We start from the raw sequence: 21,995 nt of genomic DNA, 5'->3' as shown, positions 1-21,995 counted from the left end.
GACCCCATCACAGAGTGTGGGCCCAATGCTGAGGCATTGGCAAAGATAGTGAGGCCACGACCAGGATCTGCCTGGCAGCCTTTGGACTATAAAACTTTGATGGAAGGAACTCTGGTGCAATGGGCTCCCAGATCATCATCTGTTGGAAGGGGACTGGATTCGAAAGATCGTCGGAGGGCTCAGCTTCACAGACCAAGTTATCTGATGAAAGAGATGGCTGACCTTCAACTGTATGAAAAGGAAGAAGGAGGGACAAGGCTGAAGGGACGGTACACCAGCTTCAGGCAGAGATGGGGGAGCTGAGAAGGGACATGCACACCTTCATGCGGGAGGTGCAGGAGTTTTTGCAAGCAGCCCTCCACCCTGAGCAGCCAGGGGTCGCAGAGGATCAGCAGCGGCCACCCCCTCCTCCCAACGGGCAGGGAGCTCCGAGGATTCCTGACGGACAAGTTCAGCCAGGGGGACAGATGTCGTTGGAACAGCCTATTATACCTGGACCTTTGCAGCCTCCTGGGCAACCAGAAATGCCGCCCCAGGAAGTCTGGGGGGGCAAAGGAAATTAGAAGCACGTTTTGACAGATACCCAGAGAAACTCGAGTATAATAACAACAACAACATTCGATTTATATACCGCCCTTCAGGACAACTTAATGCCCACTCAGAGCGGTTTACCAAGTATGTTATTATTACCCCACAACTAACACCCTGTGAGGTGGGTGGGGCTGAGAGAGCTCCAGAGAGCCGTGACTAGCCGAAGGTCACCCAGCTGGCTTCAAGTGGAGGAGTGGGGAATCAAACCCTGCTTGCCAGATTAGAGTCCCGTGCTCTTAACTGCTACACCAAACTGGCTCTCCTGGTGCAAACGGCTGAGTTTCTGCCTGAGTGGGGTGCCTCTTTCCCAGATGAAGAAAGACAGGTGAGCAACTTGGGTTCCAGGCTGGGGGGAGAGGCAGTGAAGTGGTATGTGACACTCTGCACAAGCCCCCGAGCTAAGGAGTGTGAGGGGTTTTCTTCGCGCCTTGCGTGTGCAGTATGAAGATCTTCTGGAAGGGGAGAGAGCACGGACGAAAATGAAATGCTTGCAGCAATGCAAGAGGTTGGTAAGAGAATATGCAGCTGAATTCAGAGCCTGTGCTACTTAAGTTCCAGAGTGGGCAGAATCAGGAAAAGTGGAATTTTTCCTTACTGGGCTAAACCCAGATTTAGTGGCCAAAGCAATGATCCAGGATGATCCAAGAACTCTGCTGGGATGGATCCAATTGGCCTGTGAAATTGAGAACTGGGAGCAAGTTGTCAAGCTGCTTCGTCTTCAGCATCAGGCAGGACAGCCGTAGAGAGCGGCGGGAAGCCGCGCGGAACCGGCATCGGAAGGTTTACAAACAGGGGAGGAGAGACGATCTCCCCGCGACTGAGAAGGAGATATGATGGGGACAAGGGCGCTGTTTAAAGTGTGGTGGAACCAATCATTTTGCAGCTGAATGCCCTAGTAGAAGAACACCAATGACAGCCCATCCCGTACCTTGGAGCCAGAGCCGGAGAGGCTTGAGACATCCTGCCAGGAGAGGGGATGAGTCCGCAGTGCCCAAGAGGAACGCAGCAGTGGCAATGAGTGGAGAGCGGACAAATTTACAAGCTGCCAGGAGCTAAAGCAATGAGGAAGAAGACAAGGTGACGGGAAACGAAGAAGACCTGCTGTAAAGGACACCCACTGTCAGGTCAAGAAAACATCGGTGCCAACTCCAATGGTGAAACCCAAAGGGGCCTTATTTTTTATTCCCATCAGCTTAGTGCATCCCCAGACAGGAACTCACATATCGGTTAGAGACCTTATTGATTCGGGTTGCAGCAGAGATCAGCTTGCTCCCACCTTAGCAACCAGTTTGAGGCTAACCTTAAAGAAATCGGTTGAGCCAGTCCAATTTGAGCAAACAGACTAATCCCCTATGAAAGGAGACCCATGCGTGTATGAAACTGAGCTAACGCCTATGGGAATGGGTAACCATTGGGAAGAGAGAGTTTTTGTCATAAGCCCCACAGCAAAAATCTCAGTGGTCCTAGGAGTAAGATGGCTTTTTGATCATGATCCCTACATACAGTGGAGAGATGGAAGTACCTGTTTCCCGGCTGAGGGATGCCAAGAGCATGTGTGGAATACAAAATGGGGGGCAACTCCCCCCCCCATCCCAGAGAGTGTGTGTTTAACCCAAGAGGACTTGGCTACCCTACCACAGGGTTATCATGATTTGAAGCAAGTTTTTGAAGAGGAGGAGGCAGATGAACTTCCTCCTCATCACCCTACTGACTGTGCAATAGAATTGATCAACAGGGTAGAGTCTCCCCAAAGGGAAGTTATATGCAATGAGCCCAGCGGAGAGAGAGGAACTCCGTAAGTTTATTGATAAGAATCTACAGAGGGTTTCATCGGGCCAGCCTGGACTGGTACAGAGTCCTGGAGGCCAGGTAGAACTTTGGGGTTGATTGCCATGTTCACCCTGTGATACACAAATAACAGGCTTAATACCCAGTGAAGAGCAACACAATAGTGATCGCACCCGGGTATTCACTGCTCAAGATGTATCGAGAGAAACAAGAAACTCTTAAAAGCTATAGTCATACAATAAACCCTTTTTCAAAATTCATAGGAAGGTGTATTCAAAGTGCTAGTGCTACAAACATGCAACAGACAACCTTTTCCTGTGCCATTCAGCAGCATAAGTTTCTTTTTTATTTAAAAATTTTTTATTGGGTGAGTAAAAATTAGTATTACAGATTTTCAATTAAAACCCTCACTTCCATATTCTCCCACCCTTTTCCCTCCCCCCTTAATCTAAGACTTCCAACAGTTTTCCAACCTGCTGTCTAAATCTACTACTTATATACCCTTTTCTATTCTTAACTACCTTAACACACTAGTAAAGTAGATAATATATATTAGATTAAACAAAACCTAACATCAAACTATCAGTTACATTATGATCCTAACTTATCTCCTCTCTTCTCTTGTAAAATTCAGTATCTCCTCCTTTCTGCAAAATTAATAGTTATCTAACCACCATAATTGTCCCTTTACGTTCCACTTCTTTTCCAAATACTGTTTTAGTTTACCCCAATCATTAAGAAATTTTTCTGGATTCTGTTCTCTCAACTTTCTCATCATTTTATCCATTTCTGCCATGTACAGCAATTTTTGTATCCAGTTTTCAATAGATGGTACTTCTTGCGTCTTCCACTTCTGAGCATATAAAATTCTTGCCGCTGTTGTCATATAGAATAATAAAGTTCTTTGTTGCCTGGGAATCTCTTCTAATTTCAGATTTAGCAACAACAGTTCTGGGTTCTTATTTATTGGGATTTGTAAAATTTCAGTCATAACTTCTGTAATATCTCCCCAGAACTGCTTTGCTACCTCACAGGTCCACCACATATGATATAATGAACCTTCATGATTTTTACATTTCCAACACTTGTCTGACATTTTGTTGTTCCCATATGCTATTTTCTTCGGCGTTAGGTACCATAAGTTTCTATACAAATAATTATACTTTCAAAAATCCTTTCCAAACGTCCAATGGGATTGCAAAAAGTCCCGTCTTTCTCTTTATACAAGTGGGAAAGTCCACTCCGTTGTTTCCTTTTTGCTTTTTAGGTCGGGTATGTGCTCCGTGGGTAACAAGGTAAGGAGGGGTGCTCCGGAATTCTCCTCCGTTTTTTAGATGCAATCTACTTGTCTTCAGCCGGAGCCCCCACTCCTACCGCAAAAAGCCACCTGGATCGCAGGGAAAGCTTTTCAATCACCGCTGGTATATCTTAGAAAGAGGTTATTCTAGTTGTCAGCCAAACTGTGTGGAGCCTGATAGAGTCTGTGTGTTTTTCTGACAGAAAGTAGTTATTCTGCCTGATCAATAAAACTGTGTGTTCCTGAGAGAGTCTGCGAGTTTCTCAGAGAAAGGATTCTGGCTAAATCAGGAAAGCTGTGTGGAAGCCTGAGAGCCTAACTCTGTTTAAGTCAGGCAAATGATGCATGCACCTGGGTCAGTTTGGGTTATATTTGAGAGAGAGAGGTTATTCTATCTAGATCAGGCAAGCTGTGTGGAAAGGCCTGAGTGAATCTATGTCTGTGTGGATGTGAAGAGTTTAGTGTGCTAGAGAGGATCTATGTGGAAAATTCGTCTGTGTGACTCTGTGAATATACTTTTAAGAAGATATAATTATTTTTGAAGCTACGAGAGCAGCCAGCGCCAGTGAGGACAAGGGCTCCCTTTGACCTGTGGGGGGGGGGTGCCCTTTGCCCCCTGTGTGATGACATCACTCCTGGAAGTGATGTCATCCTGCAAGCCGGAAAGGCACATGCGCACTGTGCGCACACGTGAAGGAGAAAGCCAGGGTAAGTGCCAGCTTCCAGTCCCCCGCTGGGAGAGTCCAGGGACCTGGGGATCTCCCATCGAGGGAAGGTAGCAGGGAAAACCTTTGGGGAGGTCACACTCACAAATGAAAAAGGGAAGGTGTTCTTGAGGTATACATTTGAGTAAAGTAGAGAACACCTGAGCTCCGTGTGAGTGGAAATATAAGGGGTGTTGATTGGGACCAGGCCCCCCTGGGGTAAAAGTTTAAGGTAATGTAAGGAGGAGCTCCATTAAAGGCAAAGGTTTGAAAAGGTTTAATGAGAAGTGTAATGTTAAAACAAACAGCAAATCATTACAGGGTGGTTAAAAACTAAGTAAATCATTACACAGGGCTTTGGGATTCAGGATTCTCCAGCTAGCATCACTTAAATTTCACTTTGGTACTCAGAGGGCATCAATAGGCTTCTAATGTTGTGTTTTCCAGTGTGACACTTTGGTGGCTTTTCTCACACTACAGCTTATACTATCTTTTTAATTTCTGCGTCACAAAAAGCAGGCCAAGAATCTGTGATTATTTGCAACAGGAGCCCTACTCCAAGAAGGGGGGGGGGGAGTACATACAATTGAAGGCTGCAGAAATGTAGTTTAGAGAGAAAATGCAGGTTATTTTTCATCTTCACATTTGGTTAATTCTGTCTGGTAGGCAACCAAATGTTGTGTGTTCCTTTGAATGGCGGTAAATAGGTCAGCTGTCAGTAATAAGCAGGCGCAGATGATTCCAGAGCCATTGTCTGGAAAGAGGATAATGGAGTCTGACTTGCACAAAGGAGGGGATCAAGGAATTGTTATTGTCAAATGCTGATAATAAAAAGATAAGGCATGTAGAATGCATCTTCATATATTGGGGAAAGAAAAGCTAAGGTGCAAGGAAGCTTATCATCCTCTGCCAAGGCTTACCAAGATGGCTATATTAAATTTCCAATATTAATGTTTGTCAAAGGCAGCAGATTTCTAAATCAATTGATGTTTTGCAAGCTGAACAGGAGCAGGGAAGGCGGCTGCAGAACTACAGGGTGGCTCCTCCTCCTGTATCCTTTACTAACATTGCCTCTGTCAGAAAGTGCCGATGTCAGTACTTCCTTGGGCATCTGGAAGGGTCCATCAAGGCCTCGTTCTCACAGATGTCGTCTGTGCTATACCACTAGAAGCTTTCTCCTCCCCCAGGAGAAAAAAGTCATTTACATGGAAACCAGCATGTCTGGGGAAAGGTTAGAATCGTGTTTCATGGCATGCCAGTTTTCCACATATGTCAGGATTTGAGGGGGGGTGGGGGGTGTTACAGAGAAATGCTTTGTCTCTTGACTATCAGAGACACATTAAAGTGGTATAGCCCAGACTGAGGTTTACTACCTCAGGGCAGACCAAATGAGATACAGAAGCTGTTAGGGTTGCCAATCTCCAGATGGCCTGGAGATCTCCCAGAATTACAGCTGATCTCTAAACGACAGAAGAAACGGCTCCTTCGCAAGGTGGACTCTCTGGGGCGGTGTGATTAGATCTCCTAGCCCTGTTCTGGCTTGGCCCTGAGAATGGGGCCAAGGGGAGCTCCAATTTTCTGCAGCTTAAACCAGGGATTTATGTTTTTGATTGCTGCTGAACTCTTTTGTTGTTATATTCTAATGTTGACGTTCTTGTCTTTGTGTCTACGCATTCTTCAGCTTTGAGGATAACAGACCCTTCATCAAGTAAGAATGACCTGAACGACTGATAAATCACATTATCAGTGTGGTCCCATGAACTGGCTTGCCAGATCAGTATTTTAAAAACCATTACAGCTTCTGTCACTCGCATTTAAGGCAGAAGAGCAAACTGTGCCAGGAAAGCAGTACGGCCTACTGCTTCTACCCCCCCATATTTCTTAATTGGCTGTCGTCCATTTTTTTTTCTTTGAGATCTCAAGTAGTACAGACTTGGAATCCCTCCTGAACAGCTCATCTCTGAACGCTGAATATAAGTTTAGAGTGATTGGTTTGGATTGGAATTGTTAATAGATATGAGAGGTAAAAATGTTCAAAAGGCATCCAAGAGCGTTCATGCACTTATTTGAAGTAATATTAAAGGAGCCCTGACTTAGCATTTCTGGGCAATGCATGGAAAATCCTGCTTTAACAATCAAAACACACAGCTGTTCCAAACCATCAATAAGAACATGGTAAATATTTAAATATTGTGCTTCTTTGAGTAACAATGATTAACATAAAGCCTTTGAATAACATAAGTCTGAAAAAAAATGCTGAAAGTTACAAAAAACAAAAAAACACCACCCAGTATAGGCCTTCAATAATATGTTATTTATGCTGCGCGAAAACCTAAAAACCAGTAGCATAACTCATACAAATGCCCTAATTTTACAGTGGACTTTCAGTTTGTTCTTCTGGTGAAGAGTCCTTTGTGTTCACTTCTTTTGCCTCATTCTCATCTCTGTCATTCTTTTACAAGATTTATGGGTGGGCACAAGGGGGGGGGGGGTGCGCGACTGAAATGTTTTAACAGAGCAATCAAAGCCCAAGTAGACCCTGCAGGTGGAGGGGAAAGGCCCAAGAATGGACCTGGGAGGCAAAAAACCTCCTGGCCCAGCACGCAATTGGGGCACTCCTAGCAGACATGACGATGTCATCAAGTGACATCACGCGCAGTGGGAGTGTGCACTTTGCACGCGCACAAGAGTGCCCTGGTAAGTGCTAGGCCCCCACCCCCCTCCTGGAGGGTAAGGGGACCTGGCCACCCTACTCCCCCTCCCTGTTAAAGCTAACAAACAGGGTTACCAGCTCCCTTACTTCAGTGGGAGACCTCCTACTCCCTGCTGCCAATTCCTGCTGCTGCTCAGAGCCAAACTACAAGTGACGTCTTACACAGGTTGGACACTAGTCGGCTTCCCTCAAGTTTTGATGGGAAATGTAGGCATCCTAGTCTTGCAGCTGTAATGGAGAGCCAAGCTGTAAAACCAGGGCACCTACATTTCCCATCAAAACTTGAGGGAAGCTGACAAGTGTCCAACCTGTGTAAGGCGTCACTTGTAGTTTGGCTCTCAGCTAGGCAGTGGGAGAAAAATGGGGGGGGGGGAGTAGCCACTCACATCCTCAGGGAAGTGATGAGTTTGCTTCTGAGGTGACTGGAAGTGATGTCATTGTATTGTCGAAGGCTTTCACGGCCGGAGAACGATGGTTGTTGTGGGTTTTCCGGGCTGTATTGCCGTGGTCTTGGCATTGTAGTTCCTGACGTTTCGCCAGCAGCTGTGGCTGGCATCTTCAGAGGTGTAGCACCAAAAGTCTTTTGGTGCTACACCTCTGAAGATGCCAGCAACAGCTGCTGGCGAAACGTCAGGAACTACAATGCCAAGACCACGGCAATACAGCCTGGAAAACCCACAACAACCATAGTGATGTCATTGCATCACTGGGGATGTTCTACCTTTTGGCTGGAGAGCTGTGGTTAAACCATAGAATGCTAAATTTTTCTGAATGCTATAATGTTCTCTGCAATGCAATGATGTCCTTTCCAGTCACTCTGGGACTGATGTCATCACGTCACTGACAGCATCATTACATCATTGGCAAGGCTCACCTAAACAGGTGAGTCTCCCTCTGGTTGCCAGCTGCTTGCTGGCAACCCTACCAATGAAACCTCAGCAATATTTGCAAAACGACAGTCAGGAATGGAGCAGATGTATTTATTGCGTGGTAAGTCATATAATTGTTGCCATTTCATGTACACAGACACACACAAATGTACATTCATATGTTTTTGCAGTATTGAGAGGACATTCTACATGGCAGCTGTTCTACTTAGCTACACATACAACACAGGTTGCCTTTTAAATTGTCTAAGTAAATAATTCTCCCGCCCTTGGAAACTTAAAGCGAACGAAGTACCTGTGTTACAAACTTTGGAAAGAGATTTTATATCTACTGCCTTGTATAAAGCCAATGCAAAACTACAAGAAAAATGTCAACATTTACAACAATTCTCATGTAGACGACTGGGGAAGGCAATGGCAAACCACCCCGTAAAAAGTCTGCCAAGGAAACTTCGTGATGCGACGTCCCCCCCCCATGGGCCAGTAACGACTCGGTGCTTGCACGGGGGACTAGCGGAGGTTGCAGAAAATCAGAGGTTGCTAAAACAGACATACTGGATTGGATCCAACCAGTTTTCTGCTGGTGAAATAGAAAGGACCATCAGAGAAGGCTGTGCGGGAGATCATGCACCCTGCATGGACGAAAGCCATACGGAACACGGCTGGAGTAAGGAGGGGAACTGGATGAGATGTAGTGAAAAAGCCAGCTGAATCTTCATTGTATTCAGATTTTTCATCAGCATTCAATGGTTTTCTTTCATTCCACAAATGAGCATTCAAAACACTTTCAGTCTTTTATCAAGCTTGTGTAAGAATAATGATAATATTAATAGTAAATGTTACATTTCTATAGTGCTTTAAGAGATTCAAACTGCTCCACACATACTTGGTTGGACCCAATGGAGGGTTTTCCATCCAAGAGATTTCCATCCAGGGAGCCTGACTTCCTCACTCTTGCTGAGACCCAAATACCTTCCCAAATATTTGTCAAGGATGCTTTAGGCTCATCCTGCATTGGGCAGGGGGTTGGTCTAGAAGGTCTCTATGGCCCCTTCCAACTCTGTGATTCTGTGAAATTCTCCTTCAGGAGAATGGGGACTCATCTGACTGGAACAGCAAGAGGAGGTGTTGGAGATCTTCAGTTGGGGAGGGGATCAGGGGAAAAAATCACACACAACCCTTCACTCTGTGGGATCCAACTCAGTATCTTAGTGGGTGGTCATTACAACAGCTTGGTAAGGTAGATCATAATTATTGTCTCTATATTGGGAGTTAGAGTGAAGAAATAGTAGCTTGCCTAATGTCATCTAGTGAATTTGCAGCAAGGCAAGAATTGAAATGGGAATTTCCCAGTTTAGACTAGCTCAGTGTCTTCTTAACTACTACGCTACTGTATCTCTTATTAGGTTTAGCAGTTGTACAGAATAGCAAGGGCACATGCCAAATGGCCATGCATTTGTGAACATGTGATTGTTTTAATATACACACATTTGGCAACCTACATTTACTGCTTTAAAGCTATATTTTCCTATAGTGCAGTCGATGCCGCTTGAGTTACAGACTAGGCATATGCTAAAGCAATTACATGAGCATTTCCCGTTGTTCAAAATTGTGCCAGAGTCCAGCAAACTCATTACTGAAACCCTGAGAATTGGCCATTAGTAAAATGCTTCTAGCAACATTAGCTACTATAGTCGTATGTACAGTAAATGTAATTGAATTCCTTACAACTTCCAAATAAAATATGTTTATGATCGGAGTAGTAGAACACTGGGTAGCAGTGATGTTTAACTAGAGAGAGCTAAAGCAGGGTGTGAACAGCAAATTTGGGTCCAACTCATGGAGATACTGCACAGCCCCCCTCCCTCCCCAATCTTTATACAGATAAGCAGTAGCCAGTTCAGTCACTTCACTGATGAAATATAGGGAAAAACTCCTAGGAAGAGGAAGTTTGTTTTGATCAAATTGCTCTCCTGTCCAGTGGACACAGAACCAAGATCCCACCAATGATGCCTTTTGCTTCCCAGATGTCGGTGCAGGAGTTTCCTGAGAAGGCAGGATAGTTGGCCCAATTGCTGATATAATTTCTCATGTGACAAACAAACAAACCAGCTATATAAGTTTAAGGAAATAAAATAGAGAACTTGTTGAAATATGTGTGATACGCACTTTCCTACAGCTAATAGTTAGTGTCTGTCTTTAAAATAGCACAATACTCATGGAAGGCTGCTGGTTTCCTCACGCAATTTTTGATGCCACCCATTTACAAATCAGAGGCAGGCAGCCACGAAACGCTATTTTCAAGACATGTGCAAATGGCCAGTATCTACATCACAGTGGAGTAATTGAGTGATCCATCTGTAACTGCTCCTATGAACAAACTAGTATTTTATTTTTAGGAGGTGACCATGATCAGTTCCTTCGTCCTTTCTCCACACTTGAATTTTTAGGCCCCAGAACCTTAGCCAAATGTGATAGTGTTGGTACTGATCAAAGTATCACCAATTCTCCACTAGACTTAGATAGGATACTTCTGCCAACCTTGAATGATTATAAACCCACCTTCCATATGCTACCCAGCCTTCAGGGTGATTCTATCTACCTAGTTATTTACACCCCACATTTTAGACTTGTTTATTGACATTTATCCTTGCTTAATTTAATTTCTGTGAACAGGTTGCTTTAAGGATTCCACCAGCATTACCCCTAAAATATTTGTGTTTCTTCTTGCTATTGTGGTCACTCACAGGCTTGGCAGGCTCAACCAGTAATTATTCACAAAATCAGAAGATTCAGCAGGGACCCAAAGTCATCACATCTGAGTGTCCACCCCCTGCCCTTCTCCCAGAACACACTGTTGGCTATTTCCACACCTCCCATCCCAACACAACATATACAATCCAATATGCCACAAACAGAGAAGTTAAATGCTGCATAGGGAAGGAGATTCAACCAATGAACCAAACTAATGGGTACAACAGGAAGTCAAGCAAGGAGAGGCAACTGAATCTGACAAAGGAAGCTTTGGTTCTCGAAAGCTCATATCTTGGAAATCTAGTTGGTCTTTAAGGTGCTGTTGGACTCAGAGTCAGCTCTTGTCCGCATAAATCCATCCATTCACTCCATGTGCAACCATATGGAGGGGGCATACTCTCTTGTTATGCCCAACTTCCACATAGTGAAGATGAAATCTGCTGCGACTGGTTCCATCTCCTGCAGCAGCCATTTTGTGGAAGCCATATTGTTGCTGCTTCCACCACACTGTGTCAGAATTCCAAATGTACCTGCAGGCTCAAAAAATTTGGGGACCCCTGAGCTAGAGTGACAGACTAGGATCCTGCTTTGCCATGGAAGCTCTCTGCGAGAACTTGGGCCAGTTACATACATTCAGCTTAACCTACCTCACAGGGCTGTTGTGAGGGAAAAATGGAGAAGGGAATGATGTAAGTTGTTTTGAGTTCCCATTGGTGAGAAAGGCAGGGAATACACACACTTCATTGCGGGGGGGGGGGGGGAGGTCAAGATGGGACAAGCTGGGAGAGCATTTTAGCCCTTCACAACTATATATATATAGCTGTATGCAGAAACTTTGTCTATATGGAGCACTACAGTGCAGTTCTAAGCCGAATTACACTCTTCCAAGTCAATTAATGTCAATGACCTAAAAGGTTGCGCTTAAGAGTGCACTGTTGGTCTTCCTTTGAGAAAGGCTAGGTCTCTACTATCACCATCCCAGTAGGCTTCCTGGTTGTAGCAGCTAAGATTGTAGGGTTAGACCAGTGGTGCTCACTACATAGCTTGCAGAGAGACTGCTGTAGCACAGTGGTTGAGTGGTTCAACTGTGAATCAGCTCTCTAATGGTTCAAATCCCACTCCTGCCATGAGCTCAGTAGAGCTGCAGCCCCAGCTCTCCAGCTGCATTGTGGGGGTAATAATAATACTAACTTGTTCACCGCTCTGGGTGAGGCACGTATATAAGTACAGTTGTTGTTGCTGTTGTTATTCACAATTATCATTAACCAAAAGCAGGGCTTTTATTCAGCTGGAACACGGTGGAATGGAGTTCCGGCACCTCTTGAAAATGGTCACATGGCCGGTGGCCCCACCCTCTGATCTCCAGACAGAGGGGAGTTTAACTTGCCAGTGACATGGAGGGCAATCTAAACTCCCCTCTGTCTGGAGATCAGGGGGCGGGGCCACTGGCCATGTGACCATTTTCGCCAAGGGTGATTTAAACTTTAAAAAACTCCCCCCTTGTTCCAGCTGAACCAAAGTGATGTCATTGTGCGGTCCTGAGTTCCACCACCTCTTTTCCCAGGAAAAAAGCCCTGACAAAAAGAGTCATGTTTACTTCCATCCCTGGTATGAGGCCTGCATCTCAAGGATCCTCACATTTTTCCTGTCCTTCTGGTGGTGGCTGTTTCAAGGTGGGAACCACCTGCCGTCCCCAATCTCTACCAGGCAGCGACCTTGCTCATTTTCTTGAAATATGGGTTAGGTGCCAAATTGGGGAACAGTGCGCCAAAGAGCCACACGTGGCTCCTGAACCACGGAGTGAATATCACTGCAAGCTCCTTCTTGAAACTGTTAAGATCTTTTATTTCCACATACTCTGGAAAGGCTTGCCTTATATAGTCTAATCGTTTATATTTTGATTGTCTGCCTGTGGGCAGCTTACATCCTCTGTTTGTCCTATACCCAGCACATTTAAGGGATTTCAGATAATAATCTATCAGTCATCAGTTTTAAATCCAAATTTGCTTATGACCAGTGTCTTATCTGCTGGTTCTTGTACTTGACTGCCCCCTACCCTTCTTAGTTGTTATATAGCCATTGAATTCTCTATCCCTACAAAGAGATTTGCTGTTTTATTGCTGTCTTTCTACTTGTTTTCCTTGACATTTTTTCAGTTTGTAGAGGGCCACGTCCCTATACAGAGGCAATAAACCTCTGAATACCAATGCCTGGAGACCACATTAGGAGAAGTCCAGGGTCTCTTTCAGTGCAATCCTATGAAGAGTTATTCCAGTCTAAGCCCATTGACCTTGATTGGTTTAGACTGGAGTAACTCTGCATTGGATTGCACTGAATGTCCTTTTTGTTAGCCCCCCAGGGCAACTAGTTGGTTGCTGGTTAAAACAGGATGCCGAAACTAGATGAACCAGTGGTCTGATCCATCAGGGTCTACTTCTGTTGTTACGTCTTTTGACCCTTTCACATAATCCAATTTAAGACCACTTTCTAATCTAAGGCCGATTCATTCATCATTATTTATTGAGTTCAATTTTTTTACACATTTGGGTATTTAATTAGTAAGTCCCTCTTTTCCACAGTTCTGAAGATTTCTTTGGAAAATATCATGTGGGACTAGATCAAAAATGTTCTCTAATAAATGGTGAAGTTTAGCTAATTCCCCTGCTTGCTCTGTCAGATGCTTGGACTACTCTGGTTAAGAACAAAATCCGCGTCAGCTGCACTTTAGATCACGCTCCTCTCTTTTCAAAGCCCAACCGGAAGCCTGAGTCAGATCCCACTGAGCCACTGCACTCGAGAAAACCTTTTCCTCTGGAGGAAGGTGCCTTCCCCTTGCATTGAGGGAAGGTCCCAAATCGTTGGAGGAAAGAACCTCCCGTGCCAAAACAGGTTATGGGCTCTAACCCTGGGTCCATTTCTGTAAAAGGAAATATGTGGCATGCGGCATGCGGGGGTGCGGATCATAAAATGGAACAGCCCCCGCACAGGTTATTTCCCCTTAACCCCTTGCACCTGCAAGTTGCTGGGGCCTAATTAGATGTGGCCAAAAATATGGATGGTGCTGCCCAGGTGTCCCTTTTCAAAGTGGAAAAGCTGTTTCTGGAAGCGTGATCCAGAATGGGGAACTGTATCATGGGAAGAAGAACCATCACTTCCCTTCGCCCAAATGTGCCCCACTGCTATTTCTTTGTTAACAGTAATCTCTGGAAGTGCAGTGCCTGCTTTCTGAAGGGGAGTTGGGCTGATGTTATAGGCATCTGTGTATACCATGTAGTTGGATTCTCAGTTTTTCTAAAAATTCAAAATTGGTAGAATATCACTCTCTGGGTTGTCTTTTCCCCTCTTCCCTTTCCTTTTTATAGAGACAATTAGGAACCCTGAAAATTTGCCATATATATTTTTTTCTATTTTACCAAATGTTCTTAAGATTTCCCCTGTAAGCTGTTATTTGATTCACACCTTTCCCCAATAAAGGTGTGAATCAGATAACAGCTTACAGGGGAAATCTTAAGAACATTTGGTAAAATAGAAATATATTTATATATGGCAAATAGATAACAATTGCAACATTTTGGAAGTTCAGCCACAAAAAATGGCAGCCACTGAGGAAAGTGTGTTCCCAGACTTGGATTTATATTTTGTTTCAATTGATTTTATCGGCAACCAGCTCAGATTGGGAAATATAGAGAAATTAGGAGCCATACTAACTGCAGGGGAGAAAATGTTTAAAGGAGTCAAGAAGACTGGCACAAGCCCACAGATAGCTTTACTGGGCAAGACGCTTTGTAAGTAGAAGGAGTTGTGTAAGACCCCTGCTGTGCTCTTGAGCATCTCCCACTCATCTCAGTTGGGTTTATGTGGGAAAGTCTTTGCGAGATCCTGCTGTAAGTTAGAGGAACAGAGGACAATTTTAAATGTTTGCAGTTTTTCCTTGTCATGCAACATGGACATATTTCCTTACACTGACACCGCTCCTGTCCAAAATATTTGCAAAAAACCAGCATCTCTAAATAAGCATTTTCATGCTCATAACATTTTCATCCATGTATTTTTTTTCTCTTCAAGCTAGAAATCTGGTAATAAACTGCATTGAATTCAAGAAGTGTATTTCTCACAAAGATCCTTGCCATGCCTTCCTTCTCCTCCAAGGACTGCTTGAAATGCTTATTGCATGCGTTGTTCTGTTTTCTCTGTGAATCAGACACACTCTCTCTCTCTCTCTCTCTTTCTCTCTCAACAGGTCGTGGGTTATAGGTGCAATAGCTCTGCTCTGCCTATTAGGACTGACCTGGGCGTTTGGACTTATGTATATTAACGAAAGCACGGTCATCATGGCGTACCTCTTCACCATTTTCAATTCTCTGCAGGGAATGTTTATATTCATTTTCCATTGTGTCCTCCAGAAAAAGGTAAGGCCAATTATACCACGGTGAACAAAAGTGAGATGAGTATTTTTGTTGCCTAGCAACAGAACGTTACTCTCAGTGCCTTGCATTTTAGCTTGTCAGTTTGTCCGTGGGCCAGTCCCTGCAACCACGCCAGCACATCAGTGTGTCTGGACCAGTGGGGAATATGAGTGCATATTGTCAGGTACAGAATGTCAACTGAAGGTTTAGGGAGGTGATCTGGAGGGCTGGAGATGTTTATGGCATTTTCCCTGTCTGGAATGTCTCCCTGGCTTTTAATGTTTCAAATTGCGATGTGCTCTATTTGTGGAAGGTACTGATGCATTTGCAATCTGCTATTCTTCCATTTTTGATTGCTGAGGTATATACAGACCATTGCAAATGTATTGTTTTAATCTGTGTTCATTTCTTTCTGCTCGTTCACACCTCAGGGACCTGGATGGTAGCACAAAAAAGAGCAGAAGGAACTGGAAGCAAACTGTATAGACACCATAGACACCAGTTCCAGAATTAAATTTAGAAATTTCTCATGTTGAATTAGAAGGAAGGCGAATTGGAATATGAAGCAGAGAAAGGCCACTAAAAATACTGGAACAGGAAATGCTGGCTAGTCTCTAGTTAAGAGTTGCCAAAACAACACACACACACACACACACACACACACACACACACGAGTCTGCTTTTTGGCTCTGCCCTGTTGCCAGGTTGTTTCTGTGAAACCAGAATTTTGAGCCGATTCTCAATCTTCAGCTTTTCTGCACCAGGTTTTCTGTACAGCTTGGCTTCTTAATTAGATCTTTCCTCCCCTTCCCTTACACGCAACATTGTTTGCCTGTTATTGCTCTCTCGTTTTTCTCATGTTTTTTTTTACTGGTCTGAAAAAAACTCAAAGAAATGATATTGTGTGTAAGGGGAGAGGAAAAACAAGCATTCCCACATGCCCTTAAAGGGACAGCCCACTCACCGAATGCTGGCAGCTTTTCCCCAGGAATCAAAACATCTCCATTTGCAAAGCGTCTGAGGGCCGTTTGGCTCCCATTTTGTCAGTGCCTTTTCTGGGAACACACTCTCTCCAGTCACAGAAAAGGCGCCAAAAAAACGGAAGCCAAACAGCCTGCAAATGTTTTGCAAACAAAGACATCACCAGCATCCACGAGTGGGCTGTCCCTTTAAGGGCGTGTGGAAACGGCCGAGGTTAAGAAGCCAAGCTGAAGCAAGAACTTGGTCAGAAAAGCCCCTTTTTACTAGAGTATTTTTTTTAATTAAAAATCTGCAGCATCCTTTTTTACTTAACGTACATGCTGGGCAGTATAACACATGTACATCTACTAAGGAGTCAAATGGTGAGTCTCTGACCCAGCAGACCAATCCCCATCTTGCTGCAAGAGGGACAGTGGAATGCGTAGAGCCCTTTCTCATCTAGCTACTGACCTCTGCAGAGGCTCCTCTGGGCTAAAGAAGGTCGTGCCAACCATAAGGATCGGTCTGTTATCCACTTTTCTGTGTGGCTCCTCTGCTGTATTTTGGAATGCAAGCACAGGACCAACCCATCCTCTACCACCAGGAGCATCAGGAGCAAACCTCCGGCTGGATATCTCCCAGAATTACTAGTGATCTTCAAATGACAGAGATCAGTTCTTCCGGAGGAAAAGGCAGCTTTAGAGGGCAAACTCTATGGTATTGTTCCCGTGAGGTGCCTCTCCTCCCCAAACCCCAGCCTCTCCAAGCTCCACCCACAAATCTCCGGGAATTTCTCAAGCCAGAGTTGACAATCCAATGTGGTCCTCTCGTGAAGTTTAACCTATTGTTTGGTCTGTGGAATGATCCGGACCTCCTCCAGCGTTTTTGCAATGCCTGATAGGATTCCCATGTCTTCTGAAACCCTGATAAATAGAGAGAGAAGCCAAGGAGCAGAGAGGTGGTACTGGGCAGACCCGGCAGGATCGTACATGAGGCAGAGTATAATTCCTGGTGAGTCAGGGGAAGAAAATGTTTTTGTCTGGTGGACTGAAAGACAGGGCCAAAGCGGTTGGTGGCATGAGCTCTCAGGCCAACCAGGAAATAATACGCTCCCTGGATTCTGTCTTCTTGTGTGTCCATTCCCTGAAGATCCTGAGAAGGATAACAAAGCCCTGAACCTTGCAGTTGAACCCTGAGATTAGGCAGTCTGATGCCTGAAAAATATGTGTGCCCTGAGAAAGACTCGTCATCTAAGCATCTGAAGGAGCAATCCCTCCATAACCCTTTCACCCCACCCCCACCCCCCATTTATCTACAAGATTCACATCTTGCTGCACGTGGAAGCATACCTGGATAAAACGAGTACCAGTGATGGATCCCACTCTGGCCTTTCTTTCTGCCTTTCATTCCTCAAAGATGTCTAGCCAGTTTGCTGTTCTGTTTTATTCATGGCAATTCATTCCTCACTCTTCCATAGACAACCACAGTGGCTGTTAGGTGACTGAGGGTTTGTAGGTGAGTTTATGTCATTACTCATAACCTGGATAAGAAAAAAAGAGTTGTGGGGTTTTTTTCAAGGATACGGGAACTTCGCCTTAGGAAAGTACCAGATTTTCAAGTTACCAATGACCCCACAGTGCCTGTCTGAAATTAGATTTGGGCAAACATTTTTTCCCACTTTAATGAAGCCCTTATATTCAATTATTCATTTGCAATTCAGATCATATCTACACAGGAAGAAGGGATGTTATCCCTCAGGACTTCCATATGTGGAAACTCCATCTGTCTGTATTTCATCTGCTTTCTGGTACCTGTCCCTGGTGAATCACTATCCCTAGGTTGTCCTTATTTTACCTATTAGCAATTTGTTTCTATAGGTTACAGCCCCTCTAGCTTGAGTTTACTCTAAAAAGGGAGGAATCTTTATAGAGAACTTGCAATGATGCACATTTACTTTAAAGGCCCATCCAGTGAACAGGTGACCAGTGCAGACGCTTGGTTTTTAACCATTGGTTTTCAATTTTCTTTATTAAAATATTTATATTCTGCCTTTCCCTCCAACCACAGTGGCTCAAGGTAGGATACAAAGACCTGCTCAGACAACATCAAATAATAAGAAAGTATTATGGGGCACTTAAAACTTTTCCCAGTTCTGTCTTAAACCAAAAAACCACTGTCAGCAACGTATAAAATGAGGAAGGGGATTTTAATTGCATTGGTTTTAATTTGGTGTTTTAATATATTTTGGTATGTGAGGTTTCTGTCTGGTTTTTAATCTTTGTATTGTAAACTGCTTTGAGCAATGATGAAAAGCAGTATAGAGATGTAATAAATACATGTGGATTGGTATGAGAAGAAGGATGTTATAAATACACAGAAATATCTCTAGTTTGATCTGGGAAGAGGCAGAGGGGCTCTCTGCAGCTCACACCCAGTCCCATCTTGCATGCCTTTGTACTGGGGTCAGGAGGAAGTGCTTCCTTCCATGAGTGTCACTGGTGTTATTATTTTGAATGCTTTAAACCTTTTAAAGTAGTATTGTTAAAAATTCCAAAAAAGGGAATAAAGGGTTTAACTCAGACCTAACGAGTAGAGGTGTGGCATCTGAACTGAAACAGGCTGTTCGCTGTTCTTCTGCTTCATAGAATTCAGTTCCTTGGGGTCAATTGACTGAGAATGCAACCCTATGCAAAATTACTTCTGTCTAAGCGCATTGATTTTTGTGGGCTTAGAAAGGGTGACTGATTTGGATTGCACTGTTAGAGTGTTAAAGAGTCAGGTGCTCTCAGTAAGGTTGCCAACTTCCAGGAAGGGTCTAGAGATCTCCTAGAATCACAACTGATCTTGAGACTTCGGTGATCAGTTCCCCTAAAGAAAATGGTTGCTTTGGAGGGTGAAATCTATGACATTATACCCTCCTGAGGTCCCTCCCCAAATCTCCAGAAATGTCTCTATCCAGAGTTGGCAACCCTAGCTCATAGGCTTCGGGAATGCAACATACTGTAATGTAGGGTTGCCAGCTCCAAGTTGGGAAATGCCTGGAGATGTGGGGGATGAAACCTGGAGAAAGTGGGGTTTGGGGAGGGAAAGGACCTCGGCATGGCATAATTCCATAGATTCCACCCCAAAAGTAGCCATTTTCTCCAGGTGAACTGATCTCTGTGGCCTGGAGACCAGTTGTAATTCCGGGAGATCTCCAGCCACTACCTGGAGGTTTGCAACCCTAGTGTAATGGTTGGCAGGCAGGCTCACATTTCATCTTGCACCCTGGAAATTCAGGTCATAGTGGGGGGGAGGGTAGATTTCAGTACTGTTCATTCAAATTTGTCTATGTGCATGGGGGGTGGACAATATGGTGACGGGTGACTCCATTTTCAAGGTTTTCAAAGTTGGGGGAATGAGGGAGGGGGATGGAAGAGGGGAATGATTCCCTTGCAGTCCCTGGCTGTCTCTGTCTCTGCCGGCTGCTCAGCCAACTCCCAGCCCCCGCCCCCACCCCAAGTTCTTGTTGCTTGCCTGCCTCCCTCCCGCTCTCCGGGTGGCTGCATGGGCCATTGTGGGTGCCTTCCTCCTGCCTTCCCTCCCTTCCCCTGTGCTCTGGGTGGCTGCATGCCCACACTCCCAGAGGGAGCAAAGGCGGGAGGAAGGTGGTGGCACACAATGGCTGCACTTTGCCATGGAAGCTCACAGGGTGACCTTGAGGCAGTCATGTTCTCTTAGTCTAACCTACTTCACAGAGTTGCTGTGAGGGTAAATGGTGGAGGGTGTTATGCTTCCCAGAGCTCCTTGGAGAAAGGGCAGGATTAGTATGCGCTAGACAGAAAACAGTAAATACAGGTGGAGTTTTAGAATAAACCAAGGACAAAGGGGGACAAAAGTAGATATCTCTTGCCAAAGGCTCCAGAGCATAGAAATGTCTTCATGGTGCCTGAAGCGTAAATGTGCAAATATTTCAAAAAGAAGTATCTTAAAATTGCCCCAAGAACCAAAATAAGGACTGTGATTTTATCTGGGACACATAACAGAAACTAGGAATGTCCCTGGTTAATGTGTTCTGAGCCCCTCCCCCTGGTAAAGTGATGGTTACTGTTGTGCCTCATAAGGAGAGTCTGGAGATTTATTTTTTGTTTATTTGTTTAAATTTGTATTCCGCCCTCCTCGCACCAGCAGGCTCAGGGCAGATCACATTTATATACATTAAAATTACAGCCACAATTTAAAACATAATAAATACAATATAAATATTTAAAAACAAGCACAAGCAGCACAAACAGTTCATTAAACCATTTCCAACCGTCACTGGAAAATAGCTGAAGAAAAGGGAACTTCTTTTTTGGAGGTGGATGTTCTAACAGGGAGGGCCCCGTTCTACCCTATTTCAGCTGGCGAGAGCCCTACCCAGCATCAACTAAACACCTGGCGGAACAACTCTGTCTTACAGGCCCAGCGAAATGATAACAAATCCCACCGGGCCCTGGTTTCATTAGACGGAGCGTTCCACCAGGTTGGAGCCAGGACCAAAAAGGCCCTGGCTCTGGTCAACACTAGGCAGGCCTCCCTGGGGCCAGGGATCATTAGTAGCTGTTTATCACTAGATCGAAGCGTCCTCTGGGGCACATATGGGGAGAAGTGGTCCCGAAGATACATTTTCAGAATGTTGTTAGTCTGTTTCATTTCTGTTCCTCCTCCCCCTTCCCATCCAGATGGCAAACAACTCTGGATGTGTTTGAGTTGCAGAGATTTCTGAAGAATTACACTGCAAGATTAAACATTCTGCTCAATAATTGTATGTATTATAAACAGGAGATTGTTACAGCCAGTTGGAAGCAGCTTCAGAAGTGCGTGTAGAACAAGCTGTTTCAGAATAAATGAATACAGTATAGAGCAGGCAGAGGAGAATCTTCCATAATGTGTAAATGCATGAAGAACTGCTTCCAGTCAGAGTAGACAGCGCTGACATTGATAGCCCCATGATTTGTGACTTTGTATGAGGCCAATTCCTGTATACAATTTTGGGAAGGGCCATGACGACTCAGAGTTAGTGCGCCTGAAGAAGGTCCTAGGTTCCATCGCGAGCACCTCTAATTTTAAAAGGTTCTGGTATTAGGCAATGTGAAAGACCTCGACCTGAGACCCTGCAGTGATGATCACCCAATCTAAGTAGACAATACTGATCTTGATAGGCGAATGGGCTGACTCAGTAGAAGGAACTTTCATGTAGGGATGTGCACACAAAAAAATCCAAACTGTAAATCTGAACTGAGAATACTGAACCGGAGGAAAAAAATCAGTATTCCTTGATTACAGAACTGATTGACTAGTTTCGTCCGGTAATACAGCAGAAATTCTGTAAAATTTGGTTATTGTTTCCTATTGTAAAACCAATCCAGGGGCTATGCAATGGGCTGAGTGGGGGATCATTTTTTAACCAACTTCATCACATTTGGAGAGTGCCCACCCCTGACTGTCCTCTAAAGACCCCCCTAAGTTTCCTAAAGATTGGACCCCAAGGTCCAATTCTATGGGCCCTTGCACAAAGGTGCCTTCAGTCATTTTCAGTTGTTTCCTATGGGGGAAAAGTCAAAGCTGACTCCTACTGCAGAAACGCTCTGGGGCAAGGCTGCCATAGCCAAGGGGATACTCCCGAATGCAAGCTGAGCTTATCCCAGAGTAAGCCCAACAGAAGGAAACTTAAGCAAGGGAATGCCTTGTGATTGTGGCTGGGTACTTCTTGGTTCTGTTCTGTGGTGTTTCCTCACTGGCTGAAGCCAGCACCTCGCTGCTGTGAATGGCGCTGGTTCATCTTCACGGCTTCTGTGCAGTCCCACATTGGGACTGCACATATGCAGGCCAGCCATAGAAAAGATTTTCAGAGCTTTCTAGAAGACTAGGAGC

The 21,995-nt window shown here is 44.6% G+C and overlaps 1 protein-coding gene across 1 annotated transcript in view; it reads left to right on the top strand.

The window, feature by feature from the left end:
- ADGRL3 (adhesion G protein-coupled receptor L3) overlaps positions 1-21,995 on the top strand; it is a 673,348-nt gene that overhangs the window by 581,564 nt on the left and 69,789 nt on the right. Inside the window, exons 19-20 of the mRNA XM_055002453.1 lie at positions 6,062-6,088; positions 14,975-15,143. Coding sequence (XP_054858428.1) covers positions 6,062-6,088; positions 14,975-15,143 — 196 coding nt within the window. The remainder of the gene's footprint in view (positions 1-6,061; positions 6,089-14,974; positions 15,144-21,995) is intronic.

The sequence above is a fragment of the Eublepharis macularius genome, chromosome 18 (assembly GCF_028583425.1).
Source record: "Eublepharis macularius isolate TG4126 chromosome 18, MPM_Emac_v1.0, whole genome shotgun sequence".
Taxonomy (NCBI): domain Eukaryota; kingdom Metazoa; phylum Chordata; class Lepidosauria; order Squamata; family Eublepharidae; genus Eublepharis; species Eublepharis macularius.
This window is presented reverse-complemented; position numbering and strand designations above follow the sequence as displayed.